The 20,947-nt window shown below is 37.6% G+C and overlaps 1 protein-coding gene across 3 annotated transcripts in view; it reads right to left on the minus strand.

Annotated features, from left to right (window-relative positions):
* Positions 1-1,111: 1,111 nt before the first annotated feature.
* tsc22d2 (TSC22 domain family member 2) overlaps positions 1,112-20,947 on the minus strand; it is a 30,900-nt gene continuing 11,064 nt past the window's right edge. For 2 of the 3 annotated variants that reach the window (XM_004914464.4, XM_002937087.5), the window contains 2 exons: positions 7,359-7,410; positions 1,112-4,191 (listed from right to left, as the gene is read on the minus strand). In XM_004914464.4, the coding sequence (XP_004914521.1) occupies positions 3,922-4,191; positions 7,359-7,410 (322 nt within the window). In that variant the 3' untranslated portion in view covers positions 1,112-3,921. Of the gene's footprint in view, positions 4,192-7,358; positions 7,411-20,154; positions 20,333-20,947 lie in introns of all 3 variants that reach the window. The other variant, XR_208618.4, reaches the window with a different exon arrangement.

Consider the following 20,947-nt stretch of genomic DNA (forward strand, 5'->3'; position numbering starts at 1 on the left):
TTAAGTTTGCTGTGGTGAGCTCTAATCTCACATTTTTAGAAATCTGACCCATATTGTGTAACAAACAAGAATGTGCCAGTCCATTATATTCTTTTAAATACATAAGAAACATGCTTAAAAAAAAAGATGTTTTTTTCTAATTTGTTGAAAATTTCTCCAAAAACACCAATCTATTCCACTTCTTGCTGCCTCCTTTCCAAGGCTGTGCAGGGAAACCAGCAGCATTCGGCACTGTAGAAAAGGAACCCTTTCCCCAATAGGGAAATGAAGCTGGTCTTTGCTTGTGTGACTGCAGGGCTGTGATTGGCTATCCCCCTTCTACTGTGCTTCTGGCAGGAACCATAATGACATGCCCACCCCTCATTTGAACACTTACAGATCTACAGAGAGCAAAAATAACGGGGCCATTTTTAGGGAGAACTAAAGCCTAACTAAAAATTTAGGGCAAAAATGTTGTACCTTATTTCTGAGCTTCTGTACCAGCCCAAGGCAGCCACAGCCCTTTAGCAGGAAAGATCTGTGCCATTATATATGCCCCAGTAGCTCCCCATCTTCATGCTCTGTGCTGCTGTAGGTTAGGGAAGTCATGATTTAAGGCTGATAAGTAACTAATACAGATAAGCACTACATGGCAGCTCAGCACAACAAGCATCAGAATTTAATAATTAGCCCTGTACTACCTCATTTTCCGATTGATAATTTGCAACAATCCCTAAGCTTAGCTTCTCAACAACTGCCCAGAGCACACTGAGCATGTGCAGTGTCACTGACAGAGGGAGCTCCTGTTACAAGTTTGAAGTCCTGGATCATTGCTGCTATTGAGATGCTGAAACTTCAGGCTGGTGCAGTAGATCAAATATGGCATTTTTAGGGTTTAGTTCTCTGTAAAACGTAATAGTTTTTAGTCCAGAGTGAAAGCTGACACATATGCTATATGTCTCCTTTAAAGATGTTCATTAATATCGAACATATTCTAGAGCCATGTATTTCAGCAAAACTGTCATTTAATTTCAGGAAACAAGTGTTAAAATAGAAATCTTTACAATAATTTCCAACACAAAGTTGTTAGTAATACACAAAAAATGATACTCCTGCGATGTTTTATGAAATGTACATTTGTATTTTTTTTTTAATATTTAAATACGCCTTATACACTGTAATTAATCTGCATGTTGCATTTATTAAATACATTAAAATCCGCAATGTAACAAAACTTGTCTTTATGTATACGAAATTCATAACACCATTTTAAATGAACAAAGGATGGCTCACTTCATTTGTTTTTTTTTTTGTTTTGTTTTTTTTTTGTTGTTTTTGTTTTGTTTTGTCTGTTTACTAGTGTGTGCTACACTAGTGCATTTCCACCGACACCAGCTGCTTGCTCTTTTTATTTGATGAAGTTCACAGATTACAGATTACAATAAGAGTGCTGGACAAAACATGAGGTACGAAAGTGGTTCAGAGATTATAGGTCATGCAGATCATGCTAAACAGCAAAAAAAAAAAAAAAAAAAAAAAAAAGTGAATGAGAGAACACTAAATAATAATACAAAGAATGTGCATTATAAAATAAAAAAATTACACAGCTTTGCTTCTTTGGTTACAAAGTAGGTTGAACAATTTCACAGTTTTTGTAATCCCACCCTAAAAAATAACTCACATAAATTGTCTAAAAAGCATAGGAATCATTGCAAATTTTTCTTCTCTTAAAGCCGGAAATAAGAGAAATGAACTTTTTTTTTTCTTCATCAAAATAGCTAGACTATCATTTATTTTAGAATCACAAATGTTGCTCTCCTGTACAGGTGCATTAACGGTTCCTTACTTACACTCTATACAAAATGTACATTCAAACTGGGTCTTGACTATTGTAAAATAAATACCAAAAGTAAAACTGCTTAGTGTTAGATATATATTTATATATATATATATATATATATATATATATATATATATATATATATATATATATATATAGATATATATATATATATATATATATAGATATATATATAGAAACCAAGACATTTTTGCTCAGTTATTGCCTAAACATTCTGCCTACAGATAAAATCTCATCAGTTCTTTACTGATAATTACATTTTTCTTCTTAAGAGAAGGAAAAAATAACAAGAACGTTTCTGTGACATTGTTCATATACATTATGAAAATAGCAGCCCTGTAATAAATAAAACACAAACATTAAATGAAACTAAGAGGCAAAAGGTACTTATTGTTAACATATGATGGCTCTCTCTATGTATACAAAGAAGATTGCTTACATAGTAATGACACAGCATGGCTCAGAGTACGGATCATAAGAGTAATATTACTCGGGCAAGCCACCTTGGCTCGAAGACTCTGCCAATTTCTGTTCGGTCTGATGCAGCATTTTATGTTAAATGACCCTCCGCAAAACCACATGTGCGATACTGTACCTCCTGGCCAAGCCCAAGTTTTACCCCAACAGATAGAAGTTGCTTTCCAGCTTCAGGAAACAAAATTGCTATATAACTACAAGGTGTCTCTGTAGTTTCTTGCTGCATAACATAACACGGACTTAGCAACATGAACATGATATTGTTGGTGTGCGTTTCTCTCTTCAACCCTTACATTGTGCTATATTTAACAGTGTCAAATCCTATCCAGCACTGGAGTGCAGAGGAAAAATGTCTCCCCCTCTACCAGCCTGATCTAAAAGGAGAATAAGTAAAATCATCAGGCTTTTCAATATATTTACAGACATATCTGAAATGTACTACATAGTTTTATAGAAATGAAAGCTATTTTGGCATTCTTTAGGTGTAGCAGGATGATGTAGTGATGAAGGAATTGAGTATGCCATTTATCTGGCTATTTGTCATTTTAAATAAAAATGTTATTTGGTATATTCTTTAACAAGATGTCCAAAAGTCAAGGGGAAACAAGCCCAAGATGTAATCATTATCAATGTTCTTGCCAAAGACTGATGGTTATTTACTTAACTTTAACTAGAATTGGGTCACTATAGTCAGACAAGGGCAGATATAGCCACATTCCAAACAATTCCTACTAAGCAAAGTTGGTAAAGAGGCTTTGAAGTCCTTTCTTTTATTTACCTTTCCATTAGAGACACTTTCTTTTTGTATACAGAAAATATATATGAAATATATATGATACAGACTTACTTATAGAGTGCATATCCTAACTTTAGTTCACATTCTTAACACTTAAAGGGATCCTTCCAAACCATTACATGCAACAAAACAGAACTGACCATTTTTTTTTCCCCCTCAGAATAATTTATTACGTTATAGTAATTAAATATTAAGCTAGAAATAAGTGCAAAAACAACATCTTGCTAAAACAATCTTCATCTGTGCTAGAAATCTTTAATGGAAGAATGAATAGCCTGATGAAGAGCATTGCCCTTCTCTCATGCACTCATCAGCACTTTGAGGGTATATATACACATTACTACCCGGACTATAGCAATGTTAGAAGCACATACCTGCAGTGGAGGGTCTACATCTAATTTCAGTTTAATAAGTGTTGAGATTTTCAAGATATATAAATATTTTAACATGAAATGCTGCTTCATTCCCTTCAAAAGAGGGCTAGGAACACAATGTATTGCAGGTCTCCTGACCATCCAGGGGCTCACCTCTCAAGAATAAGAGGCCTGTAATTAGCACACAGATTCTTAACAACAACTCATAATATGGTGCACAATGAAACATGTTTCACCTCTCTCATCTCTCTAGAAGTGGGAGACATGGGGAAATGATTGTCTAATACTGAAAAAGGCCAAACACACAAATGAAGCATGGCTACTTGCTTTCATTTTTTCTTGTTTTCGGTTTTAAAGTGAAACAAACAGCAGTGGCACACAAGGACAGATTGCTTTCAGTCTGCAACACAAGGCAAGAAAGCAGTCTCTAGGATTTATGCTGAAGAGACATTCGGTTGCTGCGCGGGGTGTGCATTCGGTGGAGCACTGATGGGAGCTGTAGTCACTGGAGGCTGTTGTTGCTGGCAAGTGCTCAGTCCAGCTTGATTTGTGAGTTGGGACAGCTGATCATTGTTGGAAAGAGATTTTAACAGTGCATTTTCCCGTTCAAGGGTAGAGTTTTTCTCTATTAATTCCTTTATTTGTTCCTTTAGGACTTCCACTTCTTCTCTTACTGCATACATCAGATGGCTTTTCACCAGGTCCTAGGAAAAGGGACATTATACAGATAATTAGAATGTTGCTAGAAACATTGTTCATACAATAGCATAACTATGGGAAAACTCATTACAAGTATACAGGCTCAACCAAATTTGCTTCAACAAAGACAGGCTGCACTTCTTGGGAAAGTGAGCCCTGACCATATAAAATCCACTGAACCGTATTACACTTATACCAGGAAATATTTACTTCCAATAGATTTACACATAACTTAAGGTGGCCATACACGTAACAATTACAATCTTTCTTGCGACTAGTGGTTTGTACCCTCCACTAACTTTCAGTGCTGAATCATCCCACACAACGCAACTTTGCAGCTTTTGCTGTTGAAGGCATCTGATCCAAATCTTTTGTCCCACCCGAACAACAAAACCTTGTTTTGTACTATAATATCGGTGTGTGCATGGCCAGCTTTAAGAATAAAAATCTCTTAAAGATAGGACATTTATTATCAAGAAACAGGCGTGGCATAGACCAAAGGGAAACCCAGAATATGCTTTGGTGCAATGTTTTTTTTTTTATATATATATTTTATATTGGTGTTTTAGGTCTAGAAGACGTTTTCATTGTGTGTATATTTGTCATTTATGGGTGCCTCCATGACAGGTATTTTACAGTATGGATGGTTTTTCTATGAACCTTCTTATGGCACTGTGTCAATTCCTGAAAATACCTGGAACAGTGCAAAAAGCAGGCAGGTTGTATCAGTCAGCGCAACCGATTTCACCTTCCCTAAAGCTGAAAACCTCATTTACCATGTAAGTGCCAATAAACCTGCAGGAATAACTGTAAGATCTCAGCACTTACAGGGTAAAGCTGGCCATACACGCACCGATACCAAAATTGCTCTGTGAAATTGTCCTAAACAGCCAATTACTCAAGTATGCATGGCTGAACATGGCCAAGCTCCCTTAAAGGTCAAGGAAATGTGCAAACATTTTGGCTTCCCCTAGTTATTGTACCTTTCCTTCTGCTTTAAATACTTTGCCATAGCTTTCTATGCCAAAATGAAATGGAGTCTGAATGGCAGACAGAAGAAGAAAATGTATGATAAGTTACTGTTGGTGATGTAGAATTATACACCATGTTTAATACTGTAAATTTGATACATTCTAATAGAGTTGTTCTTTTTTTATTTGTTTTAAGTAATCTGCTGGTACAGTTGGCTTGGTTTCTCATTTATTACTGGTCTTTTTACAGTAGTTTAAGTAGCATAAAGAGCAGATTTGCATCACTAGCCTGTTTATTTTATTCTGAAAGGTACTTCAGTATGAGAGCATAAAATTAGGCTGAAAAAAAGACACACGTCCATCAAGTTCAACCTTTTATGCCTACATATAACCTGCCTAACTGCTAGTTGATCGAAAGGCCTCTCTAATTTGGCACAGAGGTGGAAGAAATTCCTTCCTGACTCCAAGAGGGCAATTGGACCAGTCCCTGGATCAACTTGTACTATGAACTTCTATGATCTTCTATAACCCTGTATTTCCTCACTTTCTAAAAAGCCATCCAACCCCTTCTTGAAGCTATATAATGTATCAGCCAGAATTCCACAACTTCACAGCTCTCACAGAAAAAAAAATCCTTTCCAAATATTTAGATGGAACCTCATTTCTTCTAATAATAATGGGTGTCCTTGTGTAATCATATCACCTCTTAAGCACCTCTTCTCTAGTGTAAACAACCCCAAACTTGGCTGGTCTTTCCCCCTTGGCTGAGACATTCCATAACTCTTACCAACTTAGCTGCCCTTCTTTGTACCCTCTCTAACTCAATAGTATCCCATTTGAGCACTGGAGACCAAAACTGCACACCATTTTAACCCCATACTACCAAAAATCTCTGCCTCTTTTAATACAGCTCAAAACCTTGTTTGACTTAACAGCTGCTGCCTGGCATTGCATACTACAGGCAAGTTTATTATTTACAAGGACTCCAAGGTCTTTCTCCATTATGGATTTGCCTAGTGCAGTCCCATTAAGGGTATAAGTGGCTTGCATATTTTTGCATCCCAGGTGCATGACCTTACATTTATGGACATTAAATTGTATCTGCCACTTAGCCTCCCAGATTGCTAATTTGTCAATATCCTGCTGCAAGGATGGCATAGATGGAATTCATTGGGCTGCAGAATTTTGTGTCATCTGCAAACACTGATACATTACAACCGCACTCTGTACCCGATCCTGTAGCCAGTTTTCTATCCATGTGCAAATGACTTCACTAAGACCAATAGACCTTAGTTTAGAGAAGGGAAAGTGAAGTGCCAACTGCCGATATCCGTTTTTGAAAGGCAGGATTAGAGCAGGAACATTTCCCACATGGTTACAATTGTTTTATGTTAACAACTACATCTGCATTTTTACAATAAAAGTGGATACTTTCTCTCCTAATTTGTTAATATTACAAGGGAAAGTATGACGCTGAGTGTCTCTACTAATAGTTAGGCAGGGACATAATATCTTAACTACTTTTTCTTACTTACACATTTTCTGTCCTCTATCTTTGGATAAAGGAAAAGCAGCACACTGAGTACATTATAGGTAGGGACAAAATTACTTCCCCACTTCCCCGTCTGAATGAGGTTCCCCGATGGAGAAAAAAAATGTTTCTACCCAATGCTAGTTTAACCTATAAACATGGAGGGGTGATATTTGGCATTAAATGTGATTAATAAAAGCTACGTTTTCATTTTTTCCTGGGATTCTTCAGCCGGTTTGATTTTTGTGGCAATGGTGCAGGGTTATATGGGAGTCTTTTTGTGATCACATACTTTGGTGTGGGTGCTGCAACAGTTTTTCTATTACTGTAACTTGAAATTAAATATAGCAATGACATCAGTTTTTCTAAAATCCACAGGTACCATACCAGTGTTTATTAAATGAATTAAATGCAGCTTTTGTCCCTTGAATGAATCAAGATTTATCAGAAAACATAAGACTTTACTTTACCCAGAAACAAGCAATAGAAATCAGGTAAGTGTCTCAAAATGTATGGTGCATCTCCAATAATAGTGAGGTATATGGACTCCATGCCCCATACATGGCAGTAGCTAAAGTGGTGCCTAAATAGCTTTTCCCAATTAAGATTTTTGTACTTTTTTTTTGTTTAAGCTAACACACTAAATTCTGTCTGTATTGTCAGTACTTACCATTGCCTGTTCAATTTTGTTGTCGATGGCTACAACATTTGCACTCGATGAACTGCAGGGAAGAAAAAAAAAATTACACATCTAAAAAGGCATTTATAAGGTACAGTCAATCCATTGTCAAGCATTCAAATTAGTGTATATATAGTAAAATACACACAATGCCTGATTTAACAGAACAGCCTAACACAGGGGTGGCCAAACTACGGCCCGTGGGCCACATCCGGCCCCTTGGCCTTTTTAATCCGGCCCGCCGACGACGCCAAGTCTCATCACGCGAGACTTGGCGTCATTGGCGGGCCGGAATTAAACAGACGAAGGGGGCGTAACGCTGGCCTGGCCCTGGCCCGGGGGTAAGTAAATGTGGGCCAAAAAGTTTGCCCACCCCTGGCCTAACAGGTATTACAGGTATAGGATTTGTTATCCAGAAACCCATTATCCAAAAACTCCAAATTACAGATAGATCAGCTATTGTTAAAGCAAACAATTCTAATTTTCAGAAGTGAATTCCCTTTTCTCAGTAAAAAGTTTGGCATGTACTTGATCCTAACTTAGGTGTGCAGATCTATATTGGTCGCAATACAATCCTACTAAGTGTATTTACGATTTTAACTATTTTATCCAAATTACAGAAAGATCCAGAAAACCCCAGGTCCAGCTCCTTCTGAATAATAGATTCTATACTTATTATGTTACCATAAACAAAACTACAGAACTTGGCACCCAGCATTCTCTCTCTGATATTCTGTTGGCGAGTATAAAAATTAATAGCACTACAGGTACGTGATCTCTTATCCAAAAAGATCCAAATTATGGGAAGCCCATTTTCCATAAAGCCCATTCCAAGAAAATTATTTTACGGTACTTTTTACAAACTATTCCCTTTTCCTTTGTAATAATAAAACAGTACCTTGTACTGATGGTAGCTACACTGCATGAATCCATACTGATGCTAAATTAATTCATTTGGGTTTATTTAGTGTTTAAATGTTTTTGGTACAATTACCCAAATCTCTTATCTGGAAACTCCAGGTCCCAAGCATTCTGGATAATAGATCCTATACCTGTATCTACAAGCACTCCCTGTATTATTTTACCAGTTCTTATCCGTTACTGTGTGCCGATGGTTCAGTACAGAGGTAAAAATGCCTGGGTGCAATAGGCCTAAGGTCATGTTGCAAAATAAGCGAAGTACTAGTATCCACCACGTCTAGCCATATTTAAACATCAATGTATTAAAAACACAAAGTGAATATAGGGTTAATAAAAGTAAATATTAATCTTCTCTAGCAAGTCTAGCGAAGTACTAGTATCCACCACGTCTAGCCATATTTAAACATCAATGTATTAAAAACACAAAGTGAATATAGGGTTAATAAAAGTAAATATTAATCTTCTCTAGCAAGTCTAGCATGTTGCAGTACAGCCATGAGTGCAATTACCAAAAGAATTCTTGAAATTTGGTGATGACACAAGAACAGACCAGGACAGTTCTATGAAGGGACACAAAGCACTTCAGGCATCAATATGGAGAAACCAGTGTCCACGATGCAAGGTCTTCTGTGTGTACTAATGTTGCAGTAACATATTATTATAGTATACACACTTTGCCATTGTAAATGTGTTATCCCTCTGCATATAGTACCTGATATTTGCCTTTCGCGATAAAGCTGACTGATTCACACGCAGCTACTTTACCTAATAAGCAATCTAAGTTGGCCACACTGAATTATCTGCTACTAATTCAAAAGTAATATCTCCTACAATATCAGTAATTAAACAATTGGAAGATCAGGATTTATAACATGGCTAAAACATTATTACATGCAAAGTCTTTAACTGCTACCACTGATAAAACAACAGTAAAAGTCTGCTGGATCTCAGTGGGTCACATCCCACTAGTGGCAATAGGAAGGACATTAATAGTTTTGCAGATATCAGCTAAAAATAGAAAGTACGGTAACAGTTTCAGGTGGCAATTGCTTGCCTTGTAGCAGTCAGTTGGAAACGATCCATTTTTATACCCACTGGTTTTTGATTTTAGTGTGCCGTGTCTCTAAGAATGTCTACTGCCCCAAGACAAATGGTGCATACTGTGGTCTGTACATATATTGTTTTACACAGGAAACATCAGGGCTAAAATACAAAACCAAAGTGTTGTAATCCAACTTACATTATAGTTAGAAAAAATCTGATTTTATTTTAATTTAAACTCCTCATACTGCCCTCTGTAAGTTTCAATAAAAGTGCAAAAACAAGCCCTTCAAATCATTGGACCAATAAAGAACAATTTAGGGTATTTTAACAAATTCAGACTAATTTGTTTAATTCACTCAGACTAATTTATGGAATATTGATCTGGGGTCTTCTGAAGGATTCCCAGCAGTACAATATTTTTGCTATTTAACAAAAGTTTCCTAAGTGTTTGGAAAAATGTAATGAATTTACACTAAATGCACTATTAGGCTAATGACACACCAGGCTGTTTCTCCTGGACTGCCAATTGCCTTTGTCCCTACATTTCACTAGGCAGTCAGGATTGGGAAGGGTAAGGCTAATGGCACACCAGGCTGTTTCTCTGCTGAAATGCAGGTGGAGCTGATGTGAGCCATTTCAATCCATGTGTGTGTGCTCGCTGTTTCTGTCAGTGCACTTACAGGAAGGAGTGGATAAGAGTCGACTGGCTTCATCTCCGGTTGCATTTCTCAGAAGGCAAACCCCCCCCCCCCCCAAAAAACAAAACAACCTAGTGTACCATTAGCCTTCCCCTTACAAATGCTGACTGCCCAGTGCAAATGCAGCGACAAAGACAACTGGCCTTTCACTCTAATGCTAGAATCATTCCATTGTGGAAAATAAGCTGATAAATGGCTTGGGGAAAGTTCTAGCGAGCTGTAGCTATTCATTACCTTACCTAGGGCTATGGCACATGTAGAGATTTCAGATGCTTACTCACTGTGGAAATTATTAGTTCATCTGGCATCGTGGCAACTACAGAACTCCCAGTGCAGAGCCACTGCGTCGGCGTGGGTGCAGACACATGGAGCACATTTCTGTACTGAAATTAACTAGTGTGGCATTAACCATAGAAGCAATTCGCTAGAGTATTTTTTTTTTTTTTTGGTGTAATATTAATGTGTGTTATTTAAGGACTACCTTAAAACATATATAAATAAATGAAAGTAACTAACTAGCATGATAAAAAAAGACAAATAGGGCCTCTTTAAAGGGAATTATGAAGCTAAAGTCTCATGTGAGCAATGATCATACAAAACTACATACTTATGTTTTGCTGGGTGATTGTTGCTAAGTTTGTCATAAATATCATCTACAATGGGAAAATATCTAAAGCAATGCCATGCAGTTTTGTCCTAGGGGTAGGTTGGAGGGGGGTTCATAATGTATTTTAATTAGTATCATTAGCACAGGCATTTCTTTTGGATTACATAATAATCACATGAAACAACCTCTTGACAATTAGATTTGAACATTGTAAATCAAAAAATGATTCACATGAAAGTTCATCCTTGTGATAGGAGATCAACACAACATGCGGTGCTCTTATTTTCTGCCCCACTGGAGCTTACAATCTGAGTACCCTATCACACAACTGGGTCTGTTTTATCAGAAGCCAATCAACCTGTATGTTTTTGGAGTGTGAGAGGGAACCGAAGTACTTGGAGAAAACAAACGCAATTCCCAGGCACTATAAAGGCACCAATTAAAAATATGAAAATCATTTTTGCTACAGGTATTTCTACAGGGCTGGGGAGTTGGCACATAAATCCTTCAACTCTTTGTTTTTAATATACTAATGTATTTTCCACGTTGATTGAAAGAACACAACATACAAGGCATTTCATCACTGCCAAAGCTCAGCAATTTTGAAGCCAAAGAACTACGGGCTAGTAAACACACGCACTACCCTATTGGCCATCCAAGCCTGTCACTGCTAACATGAATGAGGATACTGTTCAAGTCTGGGACTAAAGCAATAAGTAAGCCTTTGCATTGTGGCGTTTTATTTAATTTATTAAAGAAACTACAAACATTCCTTAAACCTAAAGTTTAAACAACACATTATCTGTGATATAGGACATGTAACGGTGATTTTTTTTGTTATAATTTAAATTTAATTTGGGTACTCCGACTTCAAGTACCCAAAATTGCTTCCGACTCCTCAACTCTGACTTTCACAGCTCTGTAATTCTGCATACAAGGGATTCTCTGAAGGTTTAGCTCTGCAGATGATGGACTAAATTGTACACACTATGCAAAGTACTGGGCCAATGATCAATTACACAGATCCATCAGAAAAGTAATGCATTTTACAGCCTAATGGGGTCTAACAAATGTTTTTTTTCAACCCTACTAACTGATATCTGTCCAAAACCCAATCAGATTGCACTACAAACATAGCAGCATATGGACCTTATCACCACTAGATGAAATTATATTTTTAAAGGGACGTGACATCGTTAGGAGGTGGTGTTTTCAGGGAAATTATTTAAAGGAAAAGTAACACAAACATTTTTTAAGTGAAAAAGCTATTCTACCCTACACCAATAACTGCCCTATCCTGCAAACCCCTTAGTATTTTGAATGCTGTTAAAACTTGGCTTCCTGTTAATTGAACTAAGGCGATACGGCGAAGGAAGGAGCAGGCATCAACTATGCGACGATCGATTGATCGAGTCTAGCCTTCCTTCTGTATAGGAAGGAGTCAGGCTAGACTCGATCAATCGATCGTCGCATAGTTGATGCCTGCTCCTTCCTTTGCCGTATCGCCTTAGTTCAATTGACAGGAAGCCACAGGAAGCCAAGTTTTAACAGGTATTTTCTTTTAAAGCATTCAAAATACTAAGGAGTTTGCAGGATAGGGCAGTAATTGGTGCAGGGTAGAATAGTGTTTTGACTTAAAAAATGTTAGTGTTACTTTTCCTTTAATAAGAGTCGCTATAGTCTGATTCTACTCTACTGTGCTCTTGTGATAAATGGATTCGACAGGGAGCATTTCTACTCTGCTCACTGCTTGAAGCCTGACATTCAGTAAATGGAGCAAGAAGGAGTGTGACACCCTGGTTCATGACACTGCAAACAGTAGTAATGGGCATGACCACTCTTCATGAAATGTATGTTAATACATTAACTAATTGAAAAGATATTGGAATAGGTTCTGTTCAGGAAGTCTTACTTGTTTGTATGTTTGGTAAAGAAGGGTTGGACTCCAATACCTCTTGTTAAATTAGAGAAACCAGTTAAATCTCACCTATAGTACCTAGCAGCAACACTGGCCTCACGTGGCTACACTGTAATATAATTAAACTTTTTTAGATTATAGTGCAATTGCCTTTCTGTGCAACACCTCATTCACATGCAGGGAAATTATCAAAGGGAGAGGGGGCATTCCTTCATTTAAGAAAACAAAGTGCTAGCTCCCGCAGATCTATAGGAATGTAAATAAGTGGGGCAAGAATGTCCTGTGCACACAAACTATGCTTCTCACTTTACTCTCAATTAAGGAAAAGTAAACAGAAAATAAACCAGACCTGTAAATAGAATACATTCCCCTTTAGATATTATCTGCACCATTCATTCCTCAGTCACTAATTCCAGTTTTTTTCTGGATCCAGTCTATATTCCCCTTTGTGCCTATTCTATTTTTTATAGTGCTAAAGAGTTGAGATTTGATCCCAGTTATCTCAGTAAGGGTAATGACATTATATACATTTGTCGTGGTCATTGTAGTCTCTGAGCCAAGTTGAATGTAACACTAGCACTTGTGCAGCTGTGTGTGAGCCTTTCTGCCAATGAAGGTGCATGCACATAATGGGTATAACAGCTACAAAGTTGGCATTCTTCACCAAAACAGAACATTGCTTAGATTAAGCATCATACTCTGAAACATGCAAATGTAACCAATACAGTGTTCATAATTATCTTTATTTCCTAATCAATCAGAACATTGTTTTCACAAAAACTCTGCATATTTGCTTTAATACATGAGTGAGATCTGTCATATTACTCGGCTCAGTATAGCCATTCTTTTAACTGTATTACCCCCAGCAGTCATAATAAATCTGCCTGTTAGGTATTTATCCCTTAAGCTGCATTCCACAATTTAACATTTCAGGATAAAATATATTTCATTTGATAATGTTATAACTCAGCATAATATATATATCACAAATTCTTCTATTGACAGCTCCTAATTGGCGTTTTGATAATTGTAAATCACACCAACAGCACTCAGACAATGCATATGCCAATGCCTATAAAGAAATTATTTAATAAACAGTCTTCTTTTTTCTACTCTGCAGCAAAACAAAAAACAACTCACCAATATACTGTCCCACTGCGTGGATAAGAGCGAGTTATACCAAGGTAAGATCTCCTGCACGCCATTTCTCTGGCCGCATAAATAAACTCTTAAGAACTAAAATTGTGTAGGACAGGTTGCCGACTTCCCCTTTATCACTGACAAAGCAGTACAGACTTGTGCAACACTGGAGCGTGTCACAAAGAGCAGCAGCAGAGCTTTATATCTGTACCAACAATGGGTGTGGTATAAGTTGGTGTTTGATAACAAACTGAATGCACCAGAGGCGGGGAGAATGGAGTTTGTGAACCACCTCAACGACTTGTACAGAACAGCTTAGTCATCCAAATCTAATTAAGGTAACTGGATCAATTCACCATCCTTTTCTTTAAGGAATGGTGCTCCAAAGTACAGAGACAAACCTTATGTTGAAACCCCAGGTCTCAAGCACTGCAATGATCCTTTACTGGTACTTGTATGGCCTTACTCGCTCTCACAGCGGAAACATATCCACTAGACTAGACCAGCTAGCAGTCTCATCGAAAAGTCTGTGACAGATGCCAGCAGAATACTACCTGCTGAACTGCATACTGCTAACAGTAAAATAAAGTAATGGTCTGGGACGGTTTTCCATGATTTGGGCTACACTTTTAAGCTGGCCATACACATATACAAATTTTAGTTGTCTTATGACGAACATTTGGATATCCATTGTAATACAACAATCTAAAACTAACATTCAGATTTAAATTACAAATCTGACAATGTTTTGGTCATTAATAATTGCCAAACAACTGTACGAAAGTTATGACCCGGAAATACAATGTACATCACCTATGGATATTGTCAATACATGCACAAACATTATCGTAATCCCAAAAATGTACCTGTCCAAACGGCTGATCCCCAAGACACAAAAACTGTTGGGCTATAATTCGGAGTCCACACACAGTCCGAAACTTGTAAAAAACTTTGTGGGCGATATAATTGTGAAAAACAGAGTACAATGACATTCTTGACAATTTTGTGTTTCTTACTTTGTGGCAATAGTAATGGTAGCACAATAATGCCTCCATGCACAAAGGGAGGTCCTACAAAATGGCTTTGCTGAGAGCAACAGAAGTGCTTCATTTTCAAATTTTGGCAACTGTTCCCCTAAGATAGGTAATGTAATAAAAGTTGCACCAGTTCTAGTAGAGGTGCTAGTGTGGGTATAATTCACATTTTGTAGACAAGGTATGGTGCTTCAAATTACAGAAACATCCCTTATGCAAAAGGTCCAAGAAGTTCCAGACAATAGATCCTATACCTGTAATACATAGCAACCAATCAGATGTTTGCCTTAGAACAGTGCTGTCTTCTGTGGTACCGAGGGCTGGAATTTTTCTGACCTACATGGTGGAGGGTTGATAATGGAATCCAGTTTTGACCACTCCCCTTTTTTAACCACACCCATGTTATCGAAAGAGCTTTTAAGACCATACCCACATTAATGGTGGTAGTGCCCTTAAATCCATATGCCTTCTCCTGTGATAGCACAGCAACCCCCAGCATTTAATTACACACCTTAGGTACCATATAATGACTGACTATTTCCAAATGCTTCCAAACTTCCAGAACCTCTGCCAGGTAGCATAGGGCATACCCTGCCTGCCCTATGCCGCCTGTGTGCCATACACACAGGCAGCATAGAGCAGGCAGTACATTACAGTACACAATGCTGGCACTGCTCCAACAGTCTGAGGTGTGAACAGGTGAGTAATGTGTGGGGGCTTACAGTCTGAGCCTAAGGTGTGAACAATGCACATATTAAAAGGTGTGAACAGTACAGGGGATTACAGCCTGAATCTGAGATGTGAACCATTCAGGGGGCCAGTTAATCTCAGTAATGATACCATTTAAATCTTACACAAAGGTAAGCAGTCAAAGCAGCCAGACAGGTGGGGGGGCCACAGGCCAGATGCAGCCCCAGTTGCACAGCACTGCTTTAAAAGAAGTAAGCAGCATATGCCACTTGCTTATTGATTGCTATAGGCTACTAAAAATGATAAAGACTTTACAATCACAAGGTGAATATATGGCAGTGGTGAGTTTACAGCCATTTTGCAGCTGTAGACTATAAGCAGAGGCACTGAAATAGTCAACTTTATGACACGCTGTGTGAAAATGCAATGAAGCACACACAATTATATTTAGGCACAAAGCAGACATAAAGGCAACATAAGGTTGTATGTTATGAAGAAGAGAATTATATTTTTTACCTGGACAATGTATTTTTGATAAATATTTGGTACTTCCTGTATACAATATGTACAGCTAAAGCAGACTGAACATGTAAGGACATTCATTCAGGTCTACAAAATTATTGCTATGCTTTAATATCAATTACATTAAAAAATTAAATGTAAAGTTTAATATATCGTGCAAAATTGCATTGTTAATTCCAGCAGATGGTGCTATTGTTCAGGTATTCTTAAGTATCCTGTTAGCATGACACGATTACTGATTAAATGACTGACAGTACCCTGAGATTACTGCTTTCCTGCATGCACGCTTAGGTGTATGTGTTGTTTTGCTGACACATACTAATGTATTTGTTTAAAGGCAGACAATTATTTGCAGGCTCTGTTCACTGGCATAGGACTTTGCTGAACTGCCAGTTGCGTTTCTTAACCTTTTTTATTGAGGAAACCAAATAAAGTCTTAAAGGAGAAGGAAAGGCTAAGTCACTTGGGGGTGCCAAAATGTTAGGCACCCCCAAGTGACTTTAATCGCCTACCTTGTACCCCGGGCTGGTGCCCCTTTAGCTGCGAGCGCTTCCTTCTGTTGCCAAAATCCCGGGGCCGGCGCATGCACAATAGAGTGAAAAGCCGACTTTTTTGTTAAAGTTCCGCTTTTCACTTTACTGCGCATGCGCAAGGGCGCGAGGAAGGAAGAGGAGACCACGCTCACAGTTTCCTCGGGCTGGTGCTGTTTTCTCCTAACAGGGGCACCAGCCCGGGGTAAAAGGTACCAGTTTTACATGTAACTGTATATAGTTTTCAATATAAGAGGGGATTATAAAGGCAATGGGACATGGAAGGTACTGGCTCCAGGGGGAAAAATGTGAGCACTTGTATTTGTGTGGCTATGCCATGCCACATAAGGCAGGGTCCCCTTTGCATAACTTATTAATGAATATTTTTCTGGTAATTAAAAGAACACCAGAAAAGCGTAGCCATGAAACAAACAAAGCATTCATGTAACAACATGAATTCATTTAGACTTTTTTTTTTAATTAGTGAGAAAGTGACAGGGCTCAACTAGTAGCAGCCACCTCTAACAAATATAACCTTTCCCTTGAAACAACGGTGCATCACTTGCTTCACTTTAAAGGATGTTATACGGACAACTGTTTTTGAGTTGCTTGGGAAAGCAAAGTAAATCTCAATTTAGGCACTGTTCTGCTTTACGGATATCAATTAAGCAATGCTGCAGTTCCCCAAAATATTAACTCAAATAGCCAGAATCATTTTGATATGTGGTATGCTTTTTGTAATAGTTTATAGTAACTTATGCATTATTAAATTATATTTTAATTAAAAATATTTTAAAAAGTGGTCAAAGGTTGATTAATTTTTCACTTTACAAATATGCATTTTTTAAATTTCTTTAGTTTCCGTGACATTTGCAGGTGATCACTGTTAGTATTATTCAAAAGACCTCCTGCTGTTGCTTTGCTGGTTGCCCGCTAGAGTATCTGGGTAATGTCAGATATAACCGTATACTGCCCATCTCCTCTCCATCAGGCGACAAAGCAGCAGAATAATACCCTGGAACCTAAAATGAGGATTTGAACCAAAAAATGCTCCTAGCGCTTTGCTGCCCACACCAGGAGGGAGCTCCTGGTTCAGGAAGCCATGTTATTACATGAATAATGAGTGTCACAGCCTTCTTATTATTCACAAATGCATTATGTTGGAAGAGCCCCCTGATCTTACATCACACACATGCGCATAATGAACAAGCTGGGAGAACCACATGTTATGTTCATGTGTGTGACCAAACATGGCTGTCTACAAGAATAGTTCCCTTCTGCTGTGGGCGGCACATTGCTCTCTAAGAATTTTTTTTTGCGCTTCATACAAAAGTACATATTAGGGGAGAATACATGGTAAGATGCTCAACAGATCTTGCAAGACTAATTTAATTGCCTTTTATGAGAAGTGGAATAGAACCCCGGCTCTGGGAAGGCAGAATGTCATCTACTTTTGCTAAAGCATTTGATACAGTATTTATAATTGGATAGAGAACTGGCTGAAGGATAGATTACAAAGAGTGGTAGTAAATAGAACATTTTCTAATTGGGCCAGTGTGGTTAGTGGAGTACCGAAGGGGTCTGTCCTTGGCCCTTTGTTTTTAACTTGTTTATTAATGACCTGGGGGTGGGCATAGAAAATACTGTTTAATTTTTTGCAGATGTTACTAAAGTGTGCAAAGCTATAAGTTCCATGCAGAACGCTGCCACATCGCAGAGCGATTTGATAGAATTGTAAAACTGCACTTCGGCAGAAATAATATAAATGTGAGTTATACATTAAATGGTAGTGTTTTGGGGGGGATCCTTAACTGAGAAGGATCTGGGGATTTTTGTAGAAAACAAGTTGTCTAATTCCAGGCAGTGTCATTCTGTGGCTATTAAAGCAAATAAATAAAAATGAAGCTCTCTACTGCACACAAAATGTTGATCAAATTGTAAAGGCAATACATTACAGTCCCTGCATTAATTAGATAGGAGTGGGGCAGGTAAGTGGGAGCTTTAAATCTGGTGCTGATCACACCACCTTATACCTCATCCAACTCACTGGCCAACAGGACAAGTTTTGGAAACACACAGAATCATAGTACAGATATGGGACCAGTTATCCAGAATGCTCGGGACCTGGGGTTTTCCAGATAAGGTATCTCCCAGTAATTTGGATCTCCATAACTTAAGTCTACTAAAAATCATTTCAATATTGAATAAACCCAATAGGCTTGTTTCGCCTCCAACAAGGAAAAGAAAATTAAAAATTAGAATAATTTGCTTATAATCGAGTCTATGAGAGATGGCCTTTCCGTAATTCGGTACTTTCTGGATAACGGGTTTCCGGATAAGGGATCCCATACCTGTACTGATAGAATACAATAAGATGAGTGTCATCACTTCCCACATAAATCTATGGAAAACATTGTGCCTGAAGCACATATAGTGATGCCAGGCAGTGTTGCTAAGAAATCCTCAAGCCCCAGGCTGCCAACTCTCCTATAATTTCAATGATCACTAAAAGAATACATGTTTTACCCTAAGTTTCACATTCATTCATTACAAATTGCTGTCAGAAATTCAAAGGTAAAAGGAAGAAATGCAATAGTCCTGGAAGACCTCAAGAGCCACAAAGATTCATAATTACCAACATCACTGCATTAACCTTTTCCGTGCTGGCTTCTCTTCGCTGCTCTGGGCGTTGCCAGAAAGCACAGAGTCTGGCATAAACCAGAAAGTATCAACTGTGGAATTTAGAGTGTCATCACTATGATACATTTATGCCAATACAACAGAGTATATGGCGTACAGCACTAAAATGGTAAAACATTAACAATCATGTTAGTAATCTAAACAAAAACATGCAACAAAAAACAGAATGCAGTCACACGAGCAACTTGCAGCTGAGTATTTGTACCGGGTTACAGACATGATCAGCTTTTTCCTGTGGATGCAGCTTGCCCTGCAATTTACACTACAGGTACATATTGTCTTCCTCATAGAAAACAACAAAATACAATCAACACCAACCTGATAAAACAGTTTAACACTTAACATGCCACAGATCCTAGAATCTAAGGTGATGGCACTCAAGTTACCGAATGCCAGTGGTGTAGGTACTATGCTTCTGGGTAACAGTATTTATTGTGGGATCAACTTGTGATTCTACTTGCAAATAAAAAAAATGAAATATGCTAATTTTTTGAGATAGGAATTTTGGGTTTTCATGAGCTGTATGCCACAATCATCAATATTAAAACAATAAAAGGCTTGAACTACTTCAGTTGTGTGTAATTAATCTAAAATATATGAAAGTCTAATGTTTATCAGTACATTACAGAAAATAATGAACTTTATCACAATATGCTAATTTTTTGAGAAGGACCTGTATATGTAAAATAAATAGTAGCTGTACAGAAAGGGTTAATACACCAAAACCAAGATAGAAATGCAAGTAATTAACACCCTGAGGTCATTCTAGCCATCTTACTAGCAGGGGCACCATAATTGGCAATGTATCTGTTAGCCAAACTATGGGGATCAGCACATACAAAATGGGAATCAGTCCTTGTTTCAAACAAGCATGACAAACATTTTAGGTACTTAAAAAAAAAAAAAACAAGCACTTGTTTGTTGTTGTTCTTAACAGGTGGTAATCCGATGCAGACCTTTTCAAGAATGGAAATTAATCTTACCTTCACAATTTCTCTCTCTCTGTTTGAACATTAGATTAAGTGGCTAAACCAGTCGATGTTCCCATATTGTTAATCCCACTTAAATTTTTCTTTTACGATATCCCCTGCTCCCTTGACTGCTCTAATCCAGTTCCAAGATCTTCCAAAGTAAAATAGCAATACTGTAGATCTAAAAAAACTAGAGAAAAAGTTGTACACAATTAGAATTGAAGCCCTCCTCAAAGGCCATACCACAGATGTCAACGTTCAAAGGATTGTGAATAGAGGTCTCAGACCCAAATGAAGAATTGTCATACATTTTAGTCCCGGTGAGCAGAAAGGAGCTGTAAATGTGATATATTCCTCCAAATGATAAGCCAGCTTTAGAATGAAACTCATACATCTGAAACCTTTGGTTTTGAAGTTATACCACATATTAAAATTCTTTAGCAAGTCCAGAGTCTTCCAAAACACTTGAATGAATGTCACTGTGTACAATTATGAATGTAATAGCTAGTTTATAAATAATAAAAAATACAAAAAATATGGAAAAGTTTTCATATATTCCAAAATGAATTTGTCTGCAATGAACTTAAACCTTTAAATCTATATAGAAAAATAAAAAATATGCAACCAATGCCAAGAGGAAAAACTTTTGGCATAAGGCCACAAAAGTTTTTAGTTACAGTGACAAAAGGCATATTTCAAATTTTCAGAGTATACTGAATGTTATGACCTATGCAACAGCTTAACCTTTTTGTGACTGGATGACTAATGATGCCTCTTCTGATATGTATTGCTATAGAGACACTAA

This window comes from Xenopus tropicalis, chromosome 5 (genome assembly GCF_000004195.4).
Source record: "Xenopus tropicalis strain Nigerian chromosome 5, UCB_Xtro_10.0, whole genome shotgun sequence".
Classification (NCBI taxonomy): Eukaryota; Metazoa; Chordata; class Amphibia; order Anura; family Pipidae; genus Xenopus; species Xenopus tropicalis.